Source organism: Molossus molossus, unplaced genomic scaffold (assembly GCF_014108415.1).
Source record: "Molossus molossus isolate mMolMol1 unplaced genomic scaffold, mMolMol1.p scaffold_m16_p_2, whole genome shotgun sequence".
Lineage (NCBI taxonomy): Eukaryota > Metazoa > Chordata > Mammalia > Chiroptera > Molossidae > Molossus > Molossus molossus.
In genome coordinates this window covers 96,310,683-96,327,892 of record NW_023425355.1, presented here as the reverse complement: position 1 = coordinate 96,327,892, position 17,210 = coordinate 96,310,683, and the positions used below count along the sequence as shown (strand labels likewise).

Here is a 17,210-nt window from a genome sequence, read left to right as displayed (position 1 = left end):
TGTTACCATGGAGAGCCAGGAGGGTAAATGTAATTCCAGTTGCCAGCCTTGCTTTTCCCTTTCCCCATTCCTCTTTTTAGACAGCCCCTAACCCCAATTCCCAAATCCCTTTCACCCTCTCCGGATGAGTTAGTTTAAATCCCAATTAATAGGTGACTATGCAGAGTGCTTGGAAGCTCTTTATGGGATGAGTAAAAAGAACTGAAATTAAGTTATATACCTGCAGAGGGTGGAGACTGAGAGAAACTGCTGAGAGGGGCAAGGCCAGTACTCTCCGCCCAGAACCCCGCCCCTCCCCCTCCTTTCTCCCTCTCTGGTCTCAGCCACACCCTTCTCCACCTCCTCCCACATTGCACGCTTCTCTTGCAGAGGTCTGTCCCTTTTAAGGAACTCCACCCTCACGATAGTCACACCTCTGTTCTGGGTGTAGAGAGAGAGTCACCCCACCCACTTAAGTTGCCCAGCTAGCACTTGAGGATCTTCCCCGCATGACTGTGAGGTCCCCAGTGGGGCAGCTAGGTGCTTCCAAGAAACCTCTCCCCAGGGGACCTGCGGGAGTTGTTTCCGTTTTTCGCTGAAATTCCTACCCTGGGCTGGGGATGCCTCTATACATTTCCACCAATTGTAGGCATTTGCCCCTCCCTTCTTTCTTTTTAGGAAGGAGCTGGGGTGTGGGGCAGCCAAGGCTGCAGTAAAGATTCCAATCTTGAAGGAGTCCTCCTCTGCCTCAACTTTGCATTCAAGTATTGCTTTGGGGTCTGGGTTGTTTTTCTTAGATCCAACCCCAGGCCCTGTCTTCAAGGGTGTGTGTTCAGAGGATGGGTGGAGAGTGGGCTTGGCCGGAACTGAATTGGTGGAGGTGAAAGGGGAACCGAGGATCCTCAGCTTTGGCCACTTCGACCCAGCGAACCCACTTTATTTTTAGCCCAGGAAGAGCTGCATAGGCAGCAGGGGGAAGATTCTTTTTAGGAAGTCTGCTATGCTGCCCCCCCCACCCCCCATTTAGGATTGGATGCTTGAGAGCTTTGTTTCCCTTGTTTCAAGGGTGACCCAGCTGAGTCTGAATTGACTCCCTCTGCCCTGGACCCCCTCCCCATTTTCCAGCCAGGAGAAGAAGGGGAGGTGGGGGCCAAGAAAGAGAAGGGGAGAGAGTCGCCGTCAGACAGGGGCGGGTGTGAAGGAAACAGCTGTCTTGTGGATCAGCTGAGGAGTATGAGCCTCTGGGAGGACGGCATGAGGTTCCAATACATCAGAAGTCTCCAGCTAGTGACATGGGCGGTAAGTGACTCTGGGATTAGTACCCACTCACTCCTATCTCCTCTGTCTAGATTCAACCCCACTCCCACTTCTGTTATTTAGATTTTTGCGGAGGGGGGAGGGCATAGGTAATTTGGGAAGGAAGGCTACAAAAACTATGTGGAGTCAAATGAAACTCAAGAGAAAATGACTTTGCTAAAGGGCTGAGCAAAGAAGGGATGGAAAGGTTGGGGAGCCTCAAAGGAGAAATGAAGGGGGGCAAGAATGGATGGCTTTGTCTAACTTAGTTTGTCCTGGTTCAGCACTCTTCATTTCTCCTTAGGCAGTAAGGTTTGTTTTTTACTTAATCCAACCCAGCCAACGTTGCAGCCAGAGAGTACAGGATTTAGAAGGCCAGTACTCCCAGGTAAACCCCGTAAGCTGTAGCAGGCACCCAGAGATGCTTCTAAAAGGACGGAGAAGGGGGAAGTTAATTAAAGTTTGAGTTTAGGCTACTGGGAATATAGAGCTGTGTTGTGAGGTCCTGGAGGCAGCCTCATGGGAGGAGCTGCTTTGGTCATGCCTTCTCTTTAAGGAGAGGCTGAGCTTGGATTGAGGTGGAAGCCTGTGCCCTGCTCTTTAAGTCCTGGCCAAAGTGGTTGGTTCCTCTGTAGGTATAAGATTGAACTAAATTGCTGGAATTGCTGGAGCAAATAAATTTGCAATGGTTTCTTGGAAAAAGTGTGTGTGTGTGTGTGTGTTTAACCCTAAGAATTTGGGAAAATTCAATCACAAAATAAAATTTATTTCATGGAAAAATAAATTCAAACAGATGGTCAAAGGAACAGTCCTTCATTTCTTTTAATATTATGTTCATTGTAAAGAAAAGCATTTATTAAACACCTGTCTGATGTCACTCAGGCTGATAATAACTAGGCAAAGAGAATAATCTTTAAATTTGGATTTGAAACTAATGCAAACTATGATGGTTTGGAGTAGCAGACATAACTGCTTTAAAACTCTAATATTACCACTTACTAGCTGCATTCCCCTGGACATTGCTTTTCTTCTATAGAGAATGTGGATTAGTAATCTTACCTCAAAAGAAATTTGGGTAGATTAAATACCATAGTATATGTGACAGAGGCTGCCTGCCACTCCATGTATATCTTAGTTTCACTTCCTTTTCTTACTCAGTTTGAGACTATTCTCTCTGGAACACTGCTGATATTAGTCCTTTACTGTCTTTAATACACCTTCCAGATTGGGTGAAAAGAGACCTCAGAAGATTGAATTAGCTGGCCCAAAGGCTGAAGTTAGAACACAGGTTTTATTTACTTTTGATTTAACATTTCTCCCACTGGACTTTAGCACCTCTGAGAGAAAGGGCCACTAGTCTGCCTTTCCCCTCATTCTTTGGGCAATTTAGACAGGATGATATAACCAACAGGACGTTTGGACAACAGAAACTAGTGACTCACAAATGACTTTATCTGGTTCTTCGGAATTTTTTTTTTTTGGAGGGGTGGGATTTTTATATAAGGGTTTTTAATCTTTGGTGATTATTGGGGACACAAAGCAACAGTGCCTTCAGGTTAACGGAGGGAAGACAGGCAGGAAACAGAACAGAAATATAAACTTAGTAAAAGTGACACGTGTATCTAGTCCATTCTGAAAACCAAACTAGATAATGACTGTATTTTCAGAGCTCTGGGGAGCTATACGTCCCTCTTGTTTAGGCTTCCAGGATACATTGGAAAGAAAATTGGAGAGTAAACATGAGCTAGATCACTACTCTACTCCTCTGCCCACACTCCTGCCATTCTAGTATATGTATTTCTGAGATGAAGCTTTTGTTGGTACAGCTAATTGAATTCCAATAATCAAGCCACCAAGCCTAGTCTAGTCATCTTCCATCTCTCTAAGTTGAGTGTGCCTGGTAGTGAGGGAGGACAACCATTTATTCTTTCTCATTCTGGCAGGGGCATTATAATTATTTGACACATTTATATATCTACTTTTGCCTTGAAAATTGTTTAAAACTCATTTTCTATTTCTTCCATCTTAAATGTCTTCTTTTTCCCTCCCCATCCAAACCCCAATCTTCCTTCAAGTCCTATTTTAGTTCTTGGCCTGCAAGTCAAACCTTCATTATCTCCTCAGCTATTCCTTAGAAAATGTACATCACTGTCTGGTCTGCTCGGTTGATACTTATTATAAATGAACTACCTTGGAATGTACTTATTATATTAATTATTTTTTCTTAAAACAGTATTTATAGTATTTCCTCCATTATTAATCCCAAATTAAATGTCATTGCTATGAAAACTTCCCTGATTCTTGCATATAGAAATAACTCTTTTAAGTTTTCATTTCACTTTACCTACATTATCTGGAACCTATGTTACACTCTTCCCTGTGTTACAATCATTTGTGTACATATATAAGCTCCTACCCTCTCCCCTTTTTTAGACAGAAAGGTGCTTGAGGACATGTACTATGATTGTATCTTCAAAGTACTTACCTAATTTTAAACCCTGAGTACATATTGTATAGAAGATCCTCTAAGATTTAGCTTCAAAAATTCATGATTTGTCATTGAAGGAAAATATGATTGGGATGATGGGCGTAGATGATCATCAGGTACAAATGGCATCTCATTACTAAGTAGAGTGTGATTGAATTACATTGTCATATCGGGCTCATTAGTTTACCAAAGACAATGTGAGACATTGTTTGATTTACTTTTTGATTCTCATATAATAATGTTTTCAATTTGGGTTATATATCTGAAGTTGAGTTTCTGATTTATTTATTATCCCCAACTCAATTTTATCACCTCTAAAATGATCTGATAATTTGTAATTACAAATAAGGTAAATAAAACACATTGAATCCAGTTCCTGATTTTTAATACATATATTATAAAGTAGAGGGTGTCATCATTTTGTCACTTTGAGTAACTTATTTTATTTAAATGTGCTTGTGTATTTGGAGAAGAAGAAGGTAAGTTAGTGGGACAGGAAGCTGGATTTAAATGTCTATAACATGTTGCCCTGGACGGTTTGGCTCAGCAGTTAGAGTGCTGGCCCGTGTACCAGAGAGTCCCGGGTTTGGTTTACGCTAAGGGCACGTACCTCTGTTGCAGTTTGTCCCTGGGCCCGGTTGGGGTCATGTGGTGGCAACCACTCCATGTGCCTCTCTCACGTCGATGTTTCTCTCTCTTTTTCTCTTCCTCCCTCTCTCTCTCTCTCTCTCGCTTTTTCTGAAGATAAATGCAAAAATGTCCTCGGGTGATGATAAAAACAAAACAAAACAAAAAATAAATAAATGTTTGTAACATGCTAGGTGGTTTGTATAATAACCTTAACTTATATGCATGTACACATAACCAATGGACATGGACAACAAAGCTGGGGATGGGGTAGAGGGGGGATAGGAAGGAGGGTGTCAAGGGGGGAAAAAGGAGAAACGTCTGTAACAAAAATAAATGAATAAAAAGTGTGCTTCTGCAAAAAAAAAAAGATACGAACTGTACACTTAGACAAAAATAGATGTAATGTGGGCAAACCAAACTCTGGGATTATTAAACACTTTAAATTAAGAAGTTATATCCTAACTCTAGAGCCAAATTCATGTATTTGATAATAATCCAGGTATCAAATATGTAGCATTTTGCCATTTTGTTATAACCTCAATATCATCATGTCTAAAATAGAATGTCATTACCCCTAGATTTTTACCCTACCACCCCTCATTCAAGACTTTTTCTTTTCACTTCTCTGGTTCTACAACTTATCATCATCATAACCTTGGTGAAGTTATTAAACTCTACACTTGACTTTTCTCATGCATGAATTGAGAATAATAGTAGAAATTACCTCATAGGGTTGCAGTAAGGGAATAAATGTGTTAATTTTGTTAAGCACTTAAAAGAATACATGACAGTATAGTAAGCAGTGGGGAAATATGGCTGTTGTGGTTCTCATACTCCATACATAAAAAGCTGGCATTAACTTTGCCCTCTTCCTCATTTTCCTTAGTAGCCAAGGATTCTTGTTAAAACTTTCATTTAAAAATGTAGTTTAGATTGGTAATGAATTCCACATTGTTCAAAATTCAAAATGTACAAAAGTATATACGCCTCCTCCTAGTCCTATCCCCTAGCCACCTATTTTGCCTCACTGGAGGCCACTAAACTTATCTATTGATTTGTAATCCTTCCATGGACATTTTATGCATACCAAGCAAATGAATCTCTCTATACTCTCCATTCCCTTTTATACACAGGTAGTAACACACTCTGCATATTGTTTTGCACCTTGTTTTGTCTACTTAAAAATATTCTTCGGAGACCTTCCCACATAATAAGTATGTAAAGAAATACCACATTTTTTTGTATGGCTGCATAGTTTTTCACTATATGGATGAGTAACAATTTATTTAAACAGTCTCCTATTGAATGACTTTTATTATACCCAACTCAGGGTTGTCATCGCCTTCATGCCCTGGGGGCCGTAACCATTCACTTTCTTGCTTTCGGTGCACTCAGCGTAAGAACCTCCCCCTGCGCCATCTTGGCCAGTGGAGGAGACTCCCTGGTGTTTCCTGACTGTCTATAGAAGTGAGTGGGGGCACTGCAGGAACTGCCATCAGGAAGTGAAGATGTAGCAGCCCTCAGCAGGCTTCTGACGCACATTCGGGAAAGCTGGTTGGAGTCTCGGCACCGGAATCCCTGCGCAACTCATCTTCTGCGCAGCCCTCCCGCAGCCGCTCCTCAGAAGTGGCCAGTTCGGCCTATGCTCCAACTGACGGTTGCTAACGGGCAAGATTTTGAGGATTAAATGAGCTAATGTATTTGTTCTTTTAACAGAACACAGTAAGTACTCAGTGAGTGTTGGCAGTTATTGTTCTTTCATCACCATTTTATTGTTAATGTCATGCAGTACGGTAGCCTTGATACTGAAGGTTTTCCCAGAGACGCATCTCAAAACTGTCTGGAAAATATACAGTTAAACTATCTGAAAATATCTGTGTACTCCAGTTGTTCTTTAATAATCTTATTTTAATATGAAAAACATAGCTAAGGCTTAAAAAAAAAACTACCTGTAATCTCAAAACCCTAAAACGTTGATTTTTATTTTGTAACAGTTCCAGCATTTCTTATAGGTCAGTGGCTAAAAGTGAGTGATATCTGCTCAAGACTTTTCTAAATGTTTGGTTTATTGTCTTTAAACTTTTTTTTTTAGTAGATAGTTTTTTATTTTACTTTTTATTAAATTTATTGAGATGACATTGGTTAATAAAATTATATATGTTTCAAGTGTACAATTCTATAATACATCATCTGTATATTGCATTGTGTGTCCACCACTCAAAGTCAAGTCTCCTGTCACCATATATTTGACCTCCTTTATTCTATATTACCTCCCCTCTCCCCCCTTTTCCTCTCATAACCACCATACTGTTGTCTGTGTCTGTTTTTTTTTGTTTGTTTGTTTGTTCATTTGTTGCTTTCAGTTTATATCCCACATATGAGTGAAATCATATGATTCTTGATTTTTTTCTGTCTGACTTATTTTACTTAGGATGATATTCTCAAGATCCATTCATGTTGTTACAAATGGCATTATTTCATCTTTCTATGTCTGTAGTATTCCATTGTCTGTATGTACCACACCTTCTTTATCCAATCATCTATGGAAGGGACACTTCAGTTGTTTCCATGAGTAGACAGTTTTTGTTTTTTGTTTGTTTGTTTGTTTTGGTACATGCCCCTAGCAGGAACTGAACCCGGGACTCTCTGGTCCACAGGCCGATGCTCCAACCACTGAGCCAGACCAGCCAGGGCCATAAGTAGACAGTTTTTTAGAAAGAAGGTGCTTATCAAATTTGGAATATTAGAAAGTAGTGAGGGTGCACTGTAATTTGAGTCAGAGGATAAGAATTCCAGTTCTGATTCCATCGTTTCTAAACTATGTGACTTTGAGCCTCCAAATTCATTATCTGTGAAATGAGAATGCTATATGAAAGTTATTTCCCTACTGTAAAGCTATGTAGATGCACATGAGGGATTGTTATTTATATTGTCCACATGCTCTATCTTAAGATACTAGGTACCTTCTTAGGTCTGTGTTAGGATTCCCAATACTTTGCTTTCTTTTGAAGCTGTAAGCCCCCATGACTCTGCTTTGCTTCCCTCCATAAAGGTTTAACATCTTGATTCATTCCTAGACATTTTTTTCCTCTCAGGCCTGGCCAAAGGGTGAGATACATTTTAAAAAAAATTTTTTTATCCTAACCCGAGGACATTTTTGCATTTATCTTCAGATAGAGTGGGAAGGAGAGAGGGAGGAAGAGAGAGAAAGAAACATCGATGTGAGAGAGACACATCGAGTGGCTGCCACCCACACGACCCCACCCCGGGCCGGGGACAAACTGCAACCGAGGTACGTGCCCTTAGTGGAAACCGAACCCAGGACTCTCCAGTCCGTGGGCTGATGCTCCAACCGCTGAGCCAAACCAGCCAGGGCAATATACATTCTTATTAGCCAGCCACCTGCTCCTGTCCCTTAGAAGCACTGTTCACTTCCATGTAACAAGCAGATCACCATGGAAAATACCACTTACGTAGCAAAATAATCTTGGGAACATGACAAAGATAATATAATCTTATAAATTTTCTGTGGTCATGGTCCCTGGAATATGATATGTGAAGTTCTGCATATATTAGGCATTGACTCTGTGTGGATAGGGCTCAATCTTTCTTCCTATCTCCTCCTTTATTTCCTCCTCCAGTACCCCCTACATTAGGACAAAGACCTGAAAGTCAGTCTTCCAAACACAAAGGCTTGAAGGACCAATCCAGGCAGAATACTGGTTATTATCTCAAGTAGGTAATTTGCATTTCTGAAGCCCTCCTGCCTGTGTGATTCACATCTCAATAGCTCAAGACATATACCTTAACCCCCCTTGGTTATTTCCTCACCACTTTCCTCACAGCTATCTGGTTCCAGACACTGAAGAGCAGCAATTCCAACTTTAGAGAAAAGCAAAAGACTTAGAATTCTCTTAAAAAACAACAACAATTCAGCTTTCTTTAAGACCATTCTGTAGGCCCTAGTTCCTTCAGTTTTAAATTTTGGCTGACTAAATATTAAATAAAACATTTTTTAAAGAGAAGATTATACACCTTCCAGATAGCTTTCTCTGTATTCACTCCTACCAACATTTAGAGTGTTGTTAATGGCTATCTAATGGCTACTCCAATTGACTGTCCTTTGGATGAGAGTGCAGTTAGCAAAAATGGCTGAGACATTCCTGATTGTCACCTTATGCCATTTGACTGATATGCTCTTTTTTCTTTATTGATTTTAGAGAGAGAGGAAGGAAGAGGGAGAGAGACATAGAAACATCGATGAAAGAGAACATTGATTTGCCACCTCCTGCATGCCCCCACTGGGGATTGGGCCCACAACCCTGGGCATGTGCCCTGACCGGAGGAACCAGCGACCTCTTGGTGCATGGGTCAATGCTCAACCACTGAGCCCTACCAGCCAGGCTTGACTAATATACTTTTGATACAGTTTGGACAAGAAGTATTTTTCAGACTCCTTGATTATTGCTATTTTAAATATTTATATTATTGATTATTATAATATATTGCTGTTATTAAATAACCTTCCTTATTCCCATGATCATTCATTCATTGGACATTAGCACATTGTATGGAGGAGATACTCTGCTATAAAATTGGGATACAGAGAAGAACTAGACTAGGTATCTACTAAGGGGCTCACCTGATGGTGCGGGAAACACAATGCGTCTTTGTGCAAGATACTATAAACACTTGAACACGTATTAACTTGATAAATACTCGCAACAACCATATGAACTGATTACTGTTATTCTCATTTTACAGATGGGAAAACAGACACAGGGGTGTAGAAAAACTTGCTCAAAGTTTTATTAAGAAGTTGCAGACTCAGGATGTGACCCTAGGCACTTCAGATTCCATATATTTTTATCACACTTGGGTAGCAATGTGGACTATGAGCTAGAAGGGGAAGTGACTGGGAGATGATAAAGAGGTTTAAGAGATATTTCTGTAGTCGAATTTATTGCAGCTGATAACCAATTGGCTAGAGATGGAGAAAGAGGAGTCAAAAGTGACTGGCCCTCAGGTTTTTAGACTGAGACTGGGTTGATGGTGGTGCTATAAATTGAGATTATAAATATAAGAGGAAGAGAATGTGAGCACAGAGTTTATAAAAGAACTGTTTGATGCCTAGGAAAAATCCTTCTAGGCCAGAGCTGGAGATGGCCATCAGCCATAATAATGGTGGTGATTTGAATAATAACTCATTATATTGAGAACTTTTCATATGCCAAGAAATACATTTACATCTACTAATTCATGAAATCCTCACATTAACCCTATTAAATCAGTATCATACCCCCTTTCCTTGGTAGGTGAAGAAACTGAGGTTGAGTAGGGGGCTAAATAGCTTATCAAAGTCATTTTGCTTCCTCAACCCTGCTGTCTCATAATCCATGGGAATGAGGAAGACCAGGTAGGAGATGGCTCTTGTAAGTTGTCCCAGCTAGAAATAATGAGGCCTAACTGAAGGATATGTGAATGGAGAAGAAATTTTCTTCACTCTCTTCCAGATTTTTCAAGCAAGTGCTCCTGACTTCATGGTGCCTCCCCTCCCCCGTGCCCCTTTCTGAATTATATGAGAATTATCTGACCTAACATTCTTTTTTCTATTGTTGTACCTCCTTTTTCACTCCTCCTTGAAATCACAATAAACTACCCTCTCTGGCACATCATACTTCATAGTTAATTACACCTCAAACATCTCTCATACATAACCTCTCTAATTTTCTTTTATTCTTTTCTATTCTTGTCCAATTCCTATACTTGAGAAAACACACTTCCTCATTATCCATTTTGTCACTCATCAGAAACCTTGGGAAATTTGTTAAACACCTACCATGTGCCAGACACTATCCTAAGCCCTTGAAATACATCACTGGAAGAAACATCAAAGATGAAAATCTCTGCCTGCAAAGAGCTTAAGTATAATCGAAAATACAGTTTTCTGCATCTGACTTCTGTGCTTATTCTTTACTACACATCTTCCTTCATTAACCCAACCTCTACCCCCTCAAGATACTTCTTAGAATCCTTAGAGCTTTGTAAAGAACAGTTTGAAATATTTTAATTCTAGATGGAGAAATTGAGGCTTAGAAAGAACAAGGCCTTGACAAAGATTATGGGATATGATTCCCGGGCATCTGACTTCCAGGTCAGTGCTCTCTGCTGCATTTGTGACTCTCCATATTTGGTTGACTCAGATCTAAAACTGATAACAACTTGCCTACTATAACTTCTAACACATAATAATTATACAGTTAAGATTTGGTGAATGATGGATGTATATGGAGCAGTTCTATTTATATATTTGGAACAAAGAAAGAAAAATCTATGCAGTTTGAGATAAAATTAACGATAGTTTAAATGGTTAAAATTCTCCAAACTCTTGATAGTGTTCCAGAAGTTTTCTCATAATGCCAATAGAAGAGTGTGTGTTATTGCCACTTAATTAGGACTGGTTTCCTTCATTCTTGACTCAATAAATAAAGGAATTGTGTTTAGGATTATCTTTACTTTTTGTGTGGCTGTATTATAATTTTTATTCTTACTGATTGTGCATTTGTTGTATTTTAATTGCATTAGGTCTTAAATGGCTATTGTGAAGTGACCTGTAAATGAACGTTTTTATAGGCAAATGTATTTGATATCTAAAGCAATGAGCTGATTTATGGATAACTTTTTGAAATGCAACCGGGTCATAAAGGAAGAAACTAATTATAATTGACTTGGAGACACTTAGCATGATCTGAAATCTGACCATTCAAGTCATAAGCAAGTTGTGGATTCAACTTCCTTGCCCTGTGTTTTCCTCTCTAGTGAGATTAGACTGTAGATAGAGCAGAGGAAATCTGGTTAAAGAGATGCTGGTATGTGCTTCTGGTGGAAATAATTGTGATGGTGCAGAGCAGCTGAATGAGGCCACTAAGTATCTTTTGTTCATAGGAGGAAAAGTTATCTAACAAGGAAATAAAAGACTGCTTATATTTCTTTAGAGAGAATTGATGCTGATGTGCAAACAAGTTCATTAGGATAAATCTCCATATAGGAGCATGGAACTTCTTAGAATGAGAACTAGGCCAGGAAGGGAAGCATTCTGGAAACTATGGGTGTAAGGTGGGTTGGAGAGATTGGACGAAAGAGATTCACATACATGCAGAATTTGAGAAGAGTGGGCAACTAATATTGGAGACAAGTCAGGGCCATCTTGATGAACAGAATATGTAAATTAGAATATTGTCCAAACTCTGACTTCTCAGTATCTATTAAGTCTTAAGAAATAATGTTCATAAAAACACAAACAGGATAGACTGACAACCCTCATAAGAGAGAGTGAGGGAGTAGGGAAGAGATAAACCACAGAACTTATATGCATGTATGCATAACCGATGGACATGGACAACAAGGCTGGGGACGGGGTGGGGGGTATGGAGAAAAAAGGAGAAACATCTGTAACAAAAATAAATTAATAAAACACACACACACACACACACACACACACACACAAACAGCTGTAACCAAGGGTAAATGGCATATTGTATGTGTATATAGTAGGTTAGATCTTATTTTAAAATTGTCTTTCTCTTGTCTCTTTTCCAGATATGGATCAATTCATAAGCAACTTGGAGGTCCAACTTAATCCAGAAGGTGGTTCAATGCATGTATTTAAACAGGTCAGTTATCAGGAAAAATATATAATAATATTGTGCCATAATGTTGTTGAGTACCTTGTAATCATTATTGAAATGAAGATTGTTTTTCTTTCTAACAACATGTTGATGACTGAGAAGGAGTAAAAATAAAATGAGGTTTGTAAGAAGTACCTGAATGCTCAGGTTTCAGATTCAAATAGGGAGTAGATTTGGCCTTAAAGAAACATAGCCTCTGAGATCAAGGCAATAAGGGCAAGATTAGACACTTGGTATGGAACAGCCACCATTTATCTAGCACTATTCCATATTTCAAGATCTCTGAAGATTAAATGCATTGGCTTATTTAATCTTCACAATAACTCTGTAGGATAGTGTATTATTTAGGGTTCTCCAGAGAAAAAGCACCAACAGAATGTGTATGTCTTAATCTCTCTTGATACATAGATAGATAGGTACATAGATAGCTAGATTGATAGAGAGATAGATAGATATGTAGATATAGATATAATTTTGTTTTATATATAAAGATCTATCTATCTATCTATCTATCTATATCTATCATCTATCATTATCATAATCATCATCATCATCATCTATCTATAAAGAGAGAGAGAAAGATTTTAAGGAATTGGCTTGCATGATTGCAGAATCCTGGTGAATCCAAAATCGAATGAGTAATCTGGCAGGCTAGAGAGCCAAGGCAAAGTTGCAATTTGAGTTCAAGGGTAGTCTGCTGGAAGAATTCTTTCTTACTTGAAGGAGGTCAGTCTTTATCTATTAAGACCTTCAAGTGATTGGATGAAGCATACACACATTATATATGGTGATCTTCTTTACTCAAAGTCCAATGCTTTAAATATTAATCTCACCCAAAAATACACCTTCACTGAAACATTCAGAATAACATTTGACCAAATATCTTGGCACTGTGGCCCAACCAAGTTGACATATAACATTAACCATCACAGATAGGTGTTCTTAATGTTCCAATTTTACAGGTAACAAAATTGTGAACTTGGAGGCTCCCTGAACAAGGATTCAAAACTGGTTATGTTTTTTTATAGCCAGGCACTCTGGGTAAGATGTAGAAGTCCCATTTTGCTCAGGGTTGAGTTCTAAAGTCATTGCATATGTGAAACCCAAATACAGTTAAAATTACCCTTGAAAATCTCCTAAATTGCTTATAAAAATTAAGTATAAAATTTTGTATATCCAGTACAGATCTTTTTTTAAGTCATCAGATAAAAGTACCTGGCTTATATTAGGAATCATATTTCTACAAAAAATGTTTTTAATCATTAAATGTTTTGCCCTTGGTGTACACTTGAACTTGTTTAAGTTGCATGTGCATATGATGCCTTTGAACTGTTGTAATGATATTAAACCCAATTTAATGTCTTATTTACCTTGTAGCTGTTGCCATTTAGGGAGTATTAGCACATCAAAACTTGCTAATTGTTGCAAAACATCTGTTGTTTGCTGGTTCTTAGTCATAGTTAATACTAAAAGGAGAATAAGTGTTAGATAAAAATATATTGGACTTGTAATAAAAAATAGTGAAATGTTGTCAAGCATGCATAACTACCTTATTTTCAAATCTCTGTACACCTAAGTACAGTTCCAAAAATGTTTTTCATTGTGTTGTTTGAGTATACTAAGGTCCCAGATTTTGAAGCACTTTGAAATTGGTTCAATGTGTAGAAGTTCTGGATAGTAGATGATCTAAGCACTTGTTTTTTGTTTCTTGTCATTTCCAAGACACCTTGGTTTTAGTAAAACAAAGGTGCCTGTGGTACATGGCCACAGAACACTGGTCATGTCCCAGGGGACAAAGACCGAGAGCTTGTGTTCTACAACAATATAATTCTGGCAACATCCTAGTGGGCAGAAGCCTCCTGGTTTGGTCTATTATATGATTTGTTTATATAATGAGGTAGGATTGGTGGGTGGCTCTGTAGCTCAGTACATACATGCTACTCCCCCTTCTTTGTCTTCTTACATCACCATACCATATAATGAATGAGTACTTGGTTGTCACCTGCTTTTTGATTATTTGTTTCCAGTTTCTGATTATTTCCTGAAAGTATAATTTCTTGGACCAAGGTATGAGCAACTTTAGGGTTCATATTGTACTATATACGTCTCTTCCTCTCCAATTTATTATTCTTAACATTTTGGCATATATCCTCACATTTTCATTCTCTCTCTCTCTCTCTCTCTCTCTCATTTCTTACCTTTGAAATTAATTTGCATCAAGAAACTTCACCTCTAAATAATTCAGCATGCATCACCTACAAATAATGACTTTCTCCTACATAACTACATCAACACTATTACAACCAAGAAAATTAACACTATCTCTATAATATTATCTACTTGGGTCATACATTTCTAAAAGGTTCTTAGTGATACCTTTTCCTATGCCATTCTTTCTGCCTGGCATGTGCTTAAATCAGTCTGTCTAATTTACCAAATCTCACACTTTCCTTAGCGTCCAAATACCAATTCCATTTCTTGCATGAAACTTTCACTGATAACCCCAACTCTCACTAATCTCTAGTACACATGAGCCCCTGGAATGCTAATTTATCTGTTTTAGTCACTCATGTGGTTCTGCTTATTACTTGTTCTATAATTGTCAACTGTTTCAAGTAAATATCTCTTGTTTTCACAGTGATATTCTTTGTCCCCCAAACTTCAATTACTCAAGTACAACCTTCACAATTTTCACCATATCCTTATCAATATTATTTACTTACTTTTTAAAAATTAGCTCAGGCCCGGCCGGTGTGGCTCAGTGCATTGAGCGTCATCCCATGGACTGAGAGGTCCTGGTTCGATTCCCGGTCAGGGCACATGCCCAGGTTGTGGGCTTGATCCCCAGTAGGTGCTTGCAGGAGGCAGCTGATGGATCTTTCTCCCTCACATCGATTTTTCTATTTCTCTCTCCCTTCCTCTCTCTGCCTCTCTCTTTTTCTTTCTCTCTCTAAGAAATCAATTAAAAACATATTACATATTAGTTCAGATAAAAATAAATAAATACCTATATTATTTTGTCCTAAATGATCTAGAGAATTGGGGTTTGATGTGGGGTATTATTTTCCTGGGGCTACTGTAACAAATTACCACAAATTGGGTGGTTTAAAACAAAAGAAATCTATTCGTTCTTAGTTCTAGAGGCCAGAAGTCCAAAATTAAAGTGTTGTGAATGCCACAAACTCTCTTGAGGCTCTAGGAAGAAACTGTTCTTGCCTCTTCCACCTTCTGGTGGATGTGGGTGTTCTTTGACTTGTAGCATCAGAACTCCAATATCTGCTTGTGTCTTCACATCACTTTCTCCTCTGTGTCCTGTGTGTCTGTCTTCTGTGTGCCTCGTTTAAGGACACTTGTCATTGAATTTAGGGCCCATCCAAATAATTCAGGATAATCTCCTCAAGATCCTTAGCTTAATTATATCTACAAATAAGATAACATTCATGGGTCTGGGGATTTAGGACATGGGCATATCTTTATAGGAAATACCATTTCGCCCACTACAATTTGTTATATATGTATTTTTTCTAATGTATAATAAATAAATATATAACAATTTAAATAAAATAATTTATCCATGCACTACCCCAAAACAATCTTAGATGCCTTAAAGAAGAAAAAGTGTTTCATCTTATTATTTTTCATATTTTTCACAGTTTCATGCTAAGTGATAGTATTTCCATATTTTTATGCTAGGTACTAATACCTAATAAATGATTATATGTACACATTTATATACATGCATGCATGCATACATATATATGTATATTTCTAACTTTGTTTACCTAGATATGGCTGCTACTATGCTTGACACTTTCTCCCAATCCCTTAGGATTACCTAGTTTATTAGTTTGTACACATTGATGAGTTCTTTTGTTTTATAGTACTCCATTTCCTGATGCTATTGAGTTGGTGGTGATGTTAAATCTTAAATTCCTCTAGGTTTAGATTATGTCTAGCTTTCTACTTTCTAATAATATCCAACTTCATCTTTTTTATCTAATACCCAAACACCTGATATCCTTATTGGAGAAAGATTGTAGTTTCAGAAGGTTAAACTGACTTTTGGTCTTAAACAATGAATGTGCACGTATATGTGTATATGTGCATACATGTGTGCCCAGGAATGAAAATGACTAGTATAAATTCAGAGTGAATCTAGAAGAGATACTTGTACAAAAACAGTTTTCTTCTTTCTTTTTGGGAGTAGCCTGGGCTTCATCTTATTACCATGACAATGCCCCTTTCCCTCCTTTTCACCTAGTGTGCTGTCTGGAGTACTTTGTTATTTCATTTTCTTCCTAGTCTTGCCACTTTCAAGCTCTAAATTAAAGCTCTTTTTATTTTTTATTTTTTTTTTATCCTCACCCGAGGACATTTTTTTCGTTTTTTGTTCAGATAGAGTGGGAGGGAGAGAAAGAGAGAGAAACATCAACGCAAAAGGGACAGATTGAGTGGTTGCCACCCGCATGACCCAACCAGGGCCGGGACAAACCGCAACCAAAGTACATGCCCTTAGCGGAACCGAACCTGGGTCTCTCTGGACTGCAGGCCGATGCTCTAACTGCTGAGTCAAATTGGCCAGGGCTAAAGCGCTTTTTAAACAGTGGCTTTCTCTTACCTTCCATCTCCCAGGAACCTTTCTACGTATTTTTATTAAATGCTCAAGAGCTTAGATAGTTGTAAAATGGATGACATTTCCTCTGGGTTTCTTTCTAGAATTGAGAGTCCTACTTGCCTTTATTCATCATCTTTGGTGAAAGGTTAAAGTCAGTGGGCAGGCTAAATAGCAATCCCAGATGGTGAATAAATAACAATTGGATTTATTTAAGAAAAAGAGGATGGGGGATGGGGATAGTTAAAGGGAAAAGCTACACAGCACCGAGTCAGGGGTATGGGGTTGATGGTGACAGCCCCTAGGAGCTGGAGTCTCATCTTAATATGCAGCCACTGGTGGGAAGCTTTTGTCATCAGTGGGTTTTGGGGACTTGGTTGGTGGGCTTGGGTCCACAGGAATGTAGAGATGCAATTGGGTGCTTCTTTGGCAGTATTAGTTCCTTATATGGTTTGATTCCTAGTGTCTGGCATTTCCTATCTGACTAGTCTTCCTGGTCTTTGTTCTCCTGTGGTGG

General features: G+C 38.6%; 1 protein-coding gene across 3 annotated transcripts in view; it reads left to right on the top strand.

The window, feature by feature from the left end:
• KLF8 (Kruppel like factor 8) overlaps positions 1-17,210 on the top strand; it is a 153,211-nt gene that overhangs the window by 87,185 nt on the left and 48,816 nt on the right. Inside the window, exons 2-4 of one of the 3 annotated variants that reach the window (XM_036270926.1) lie at positions 8,035-8,128; positions 9,709-9,809; positions 11,993-12,066. In XM_036270926.1, coding sequence (XP_036126819.1) covers positions 11,995-12,066 — 72 coding nt within the window. In that variant the 5' untranslated portion in view covers positions 8,035-8,128; positions 9,709-9,809; positions 11,993-11,994. Of the gene's footprint in view, positions 1-8,034; positions 8,129-9,708; positions 9,810-10,479; positions 10,548-11,992; positions 12,067-17,210 lie in introns of those variants that run through there. The other 2 variants (XM_036270925.1, XM_036270924.1) reach the window with 2 other exon arrangements.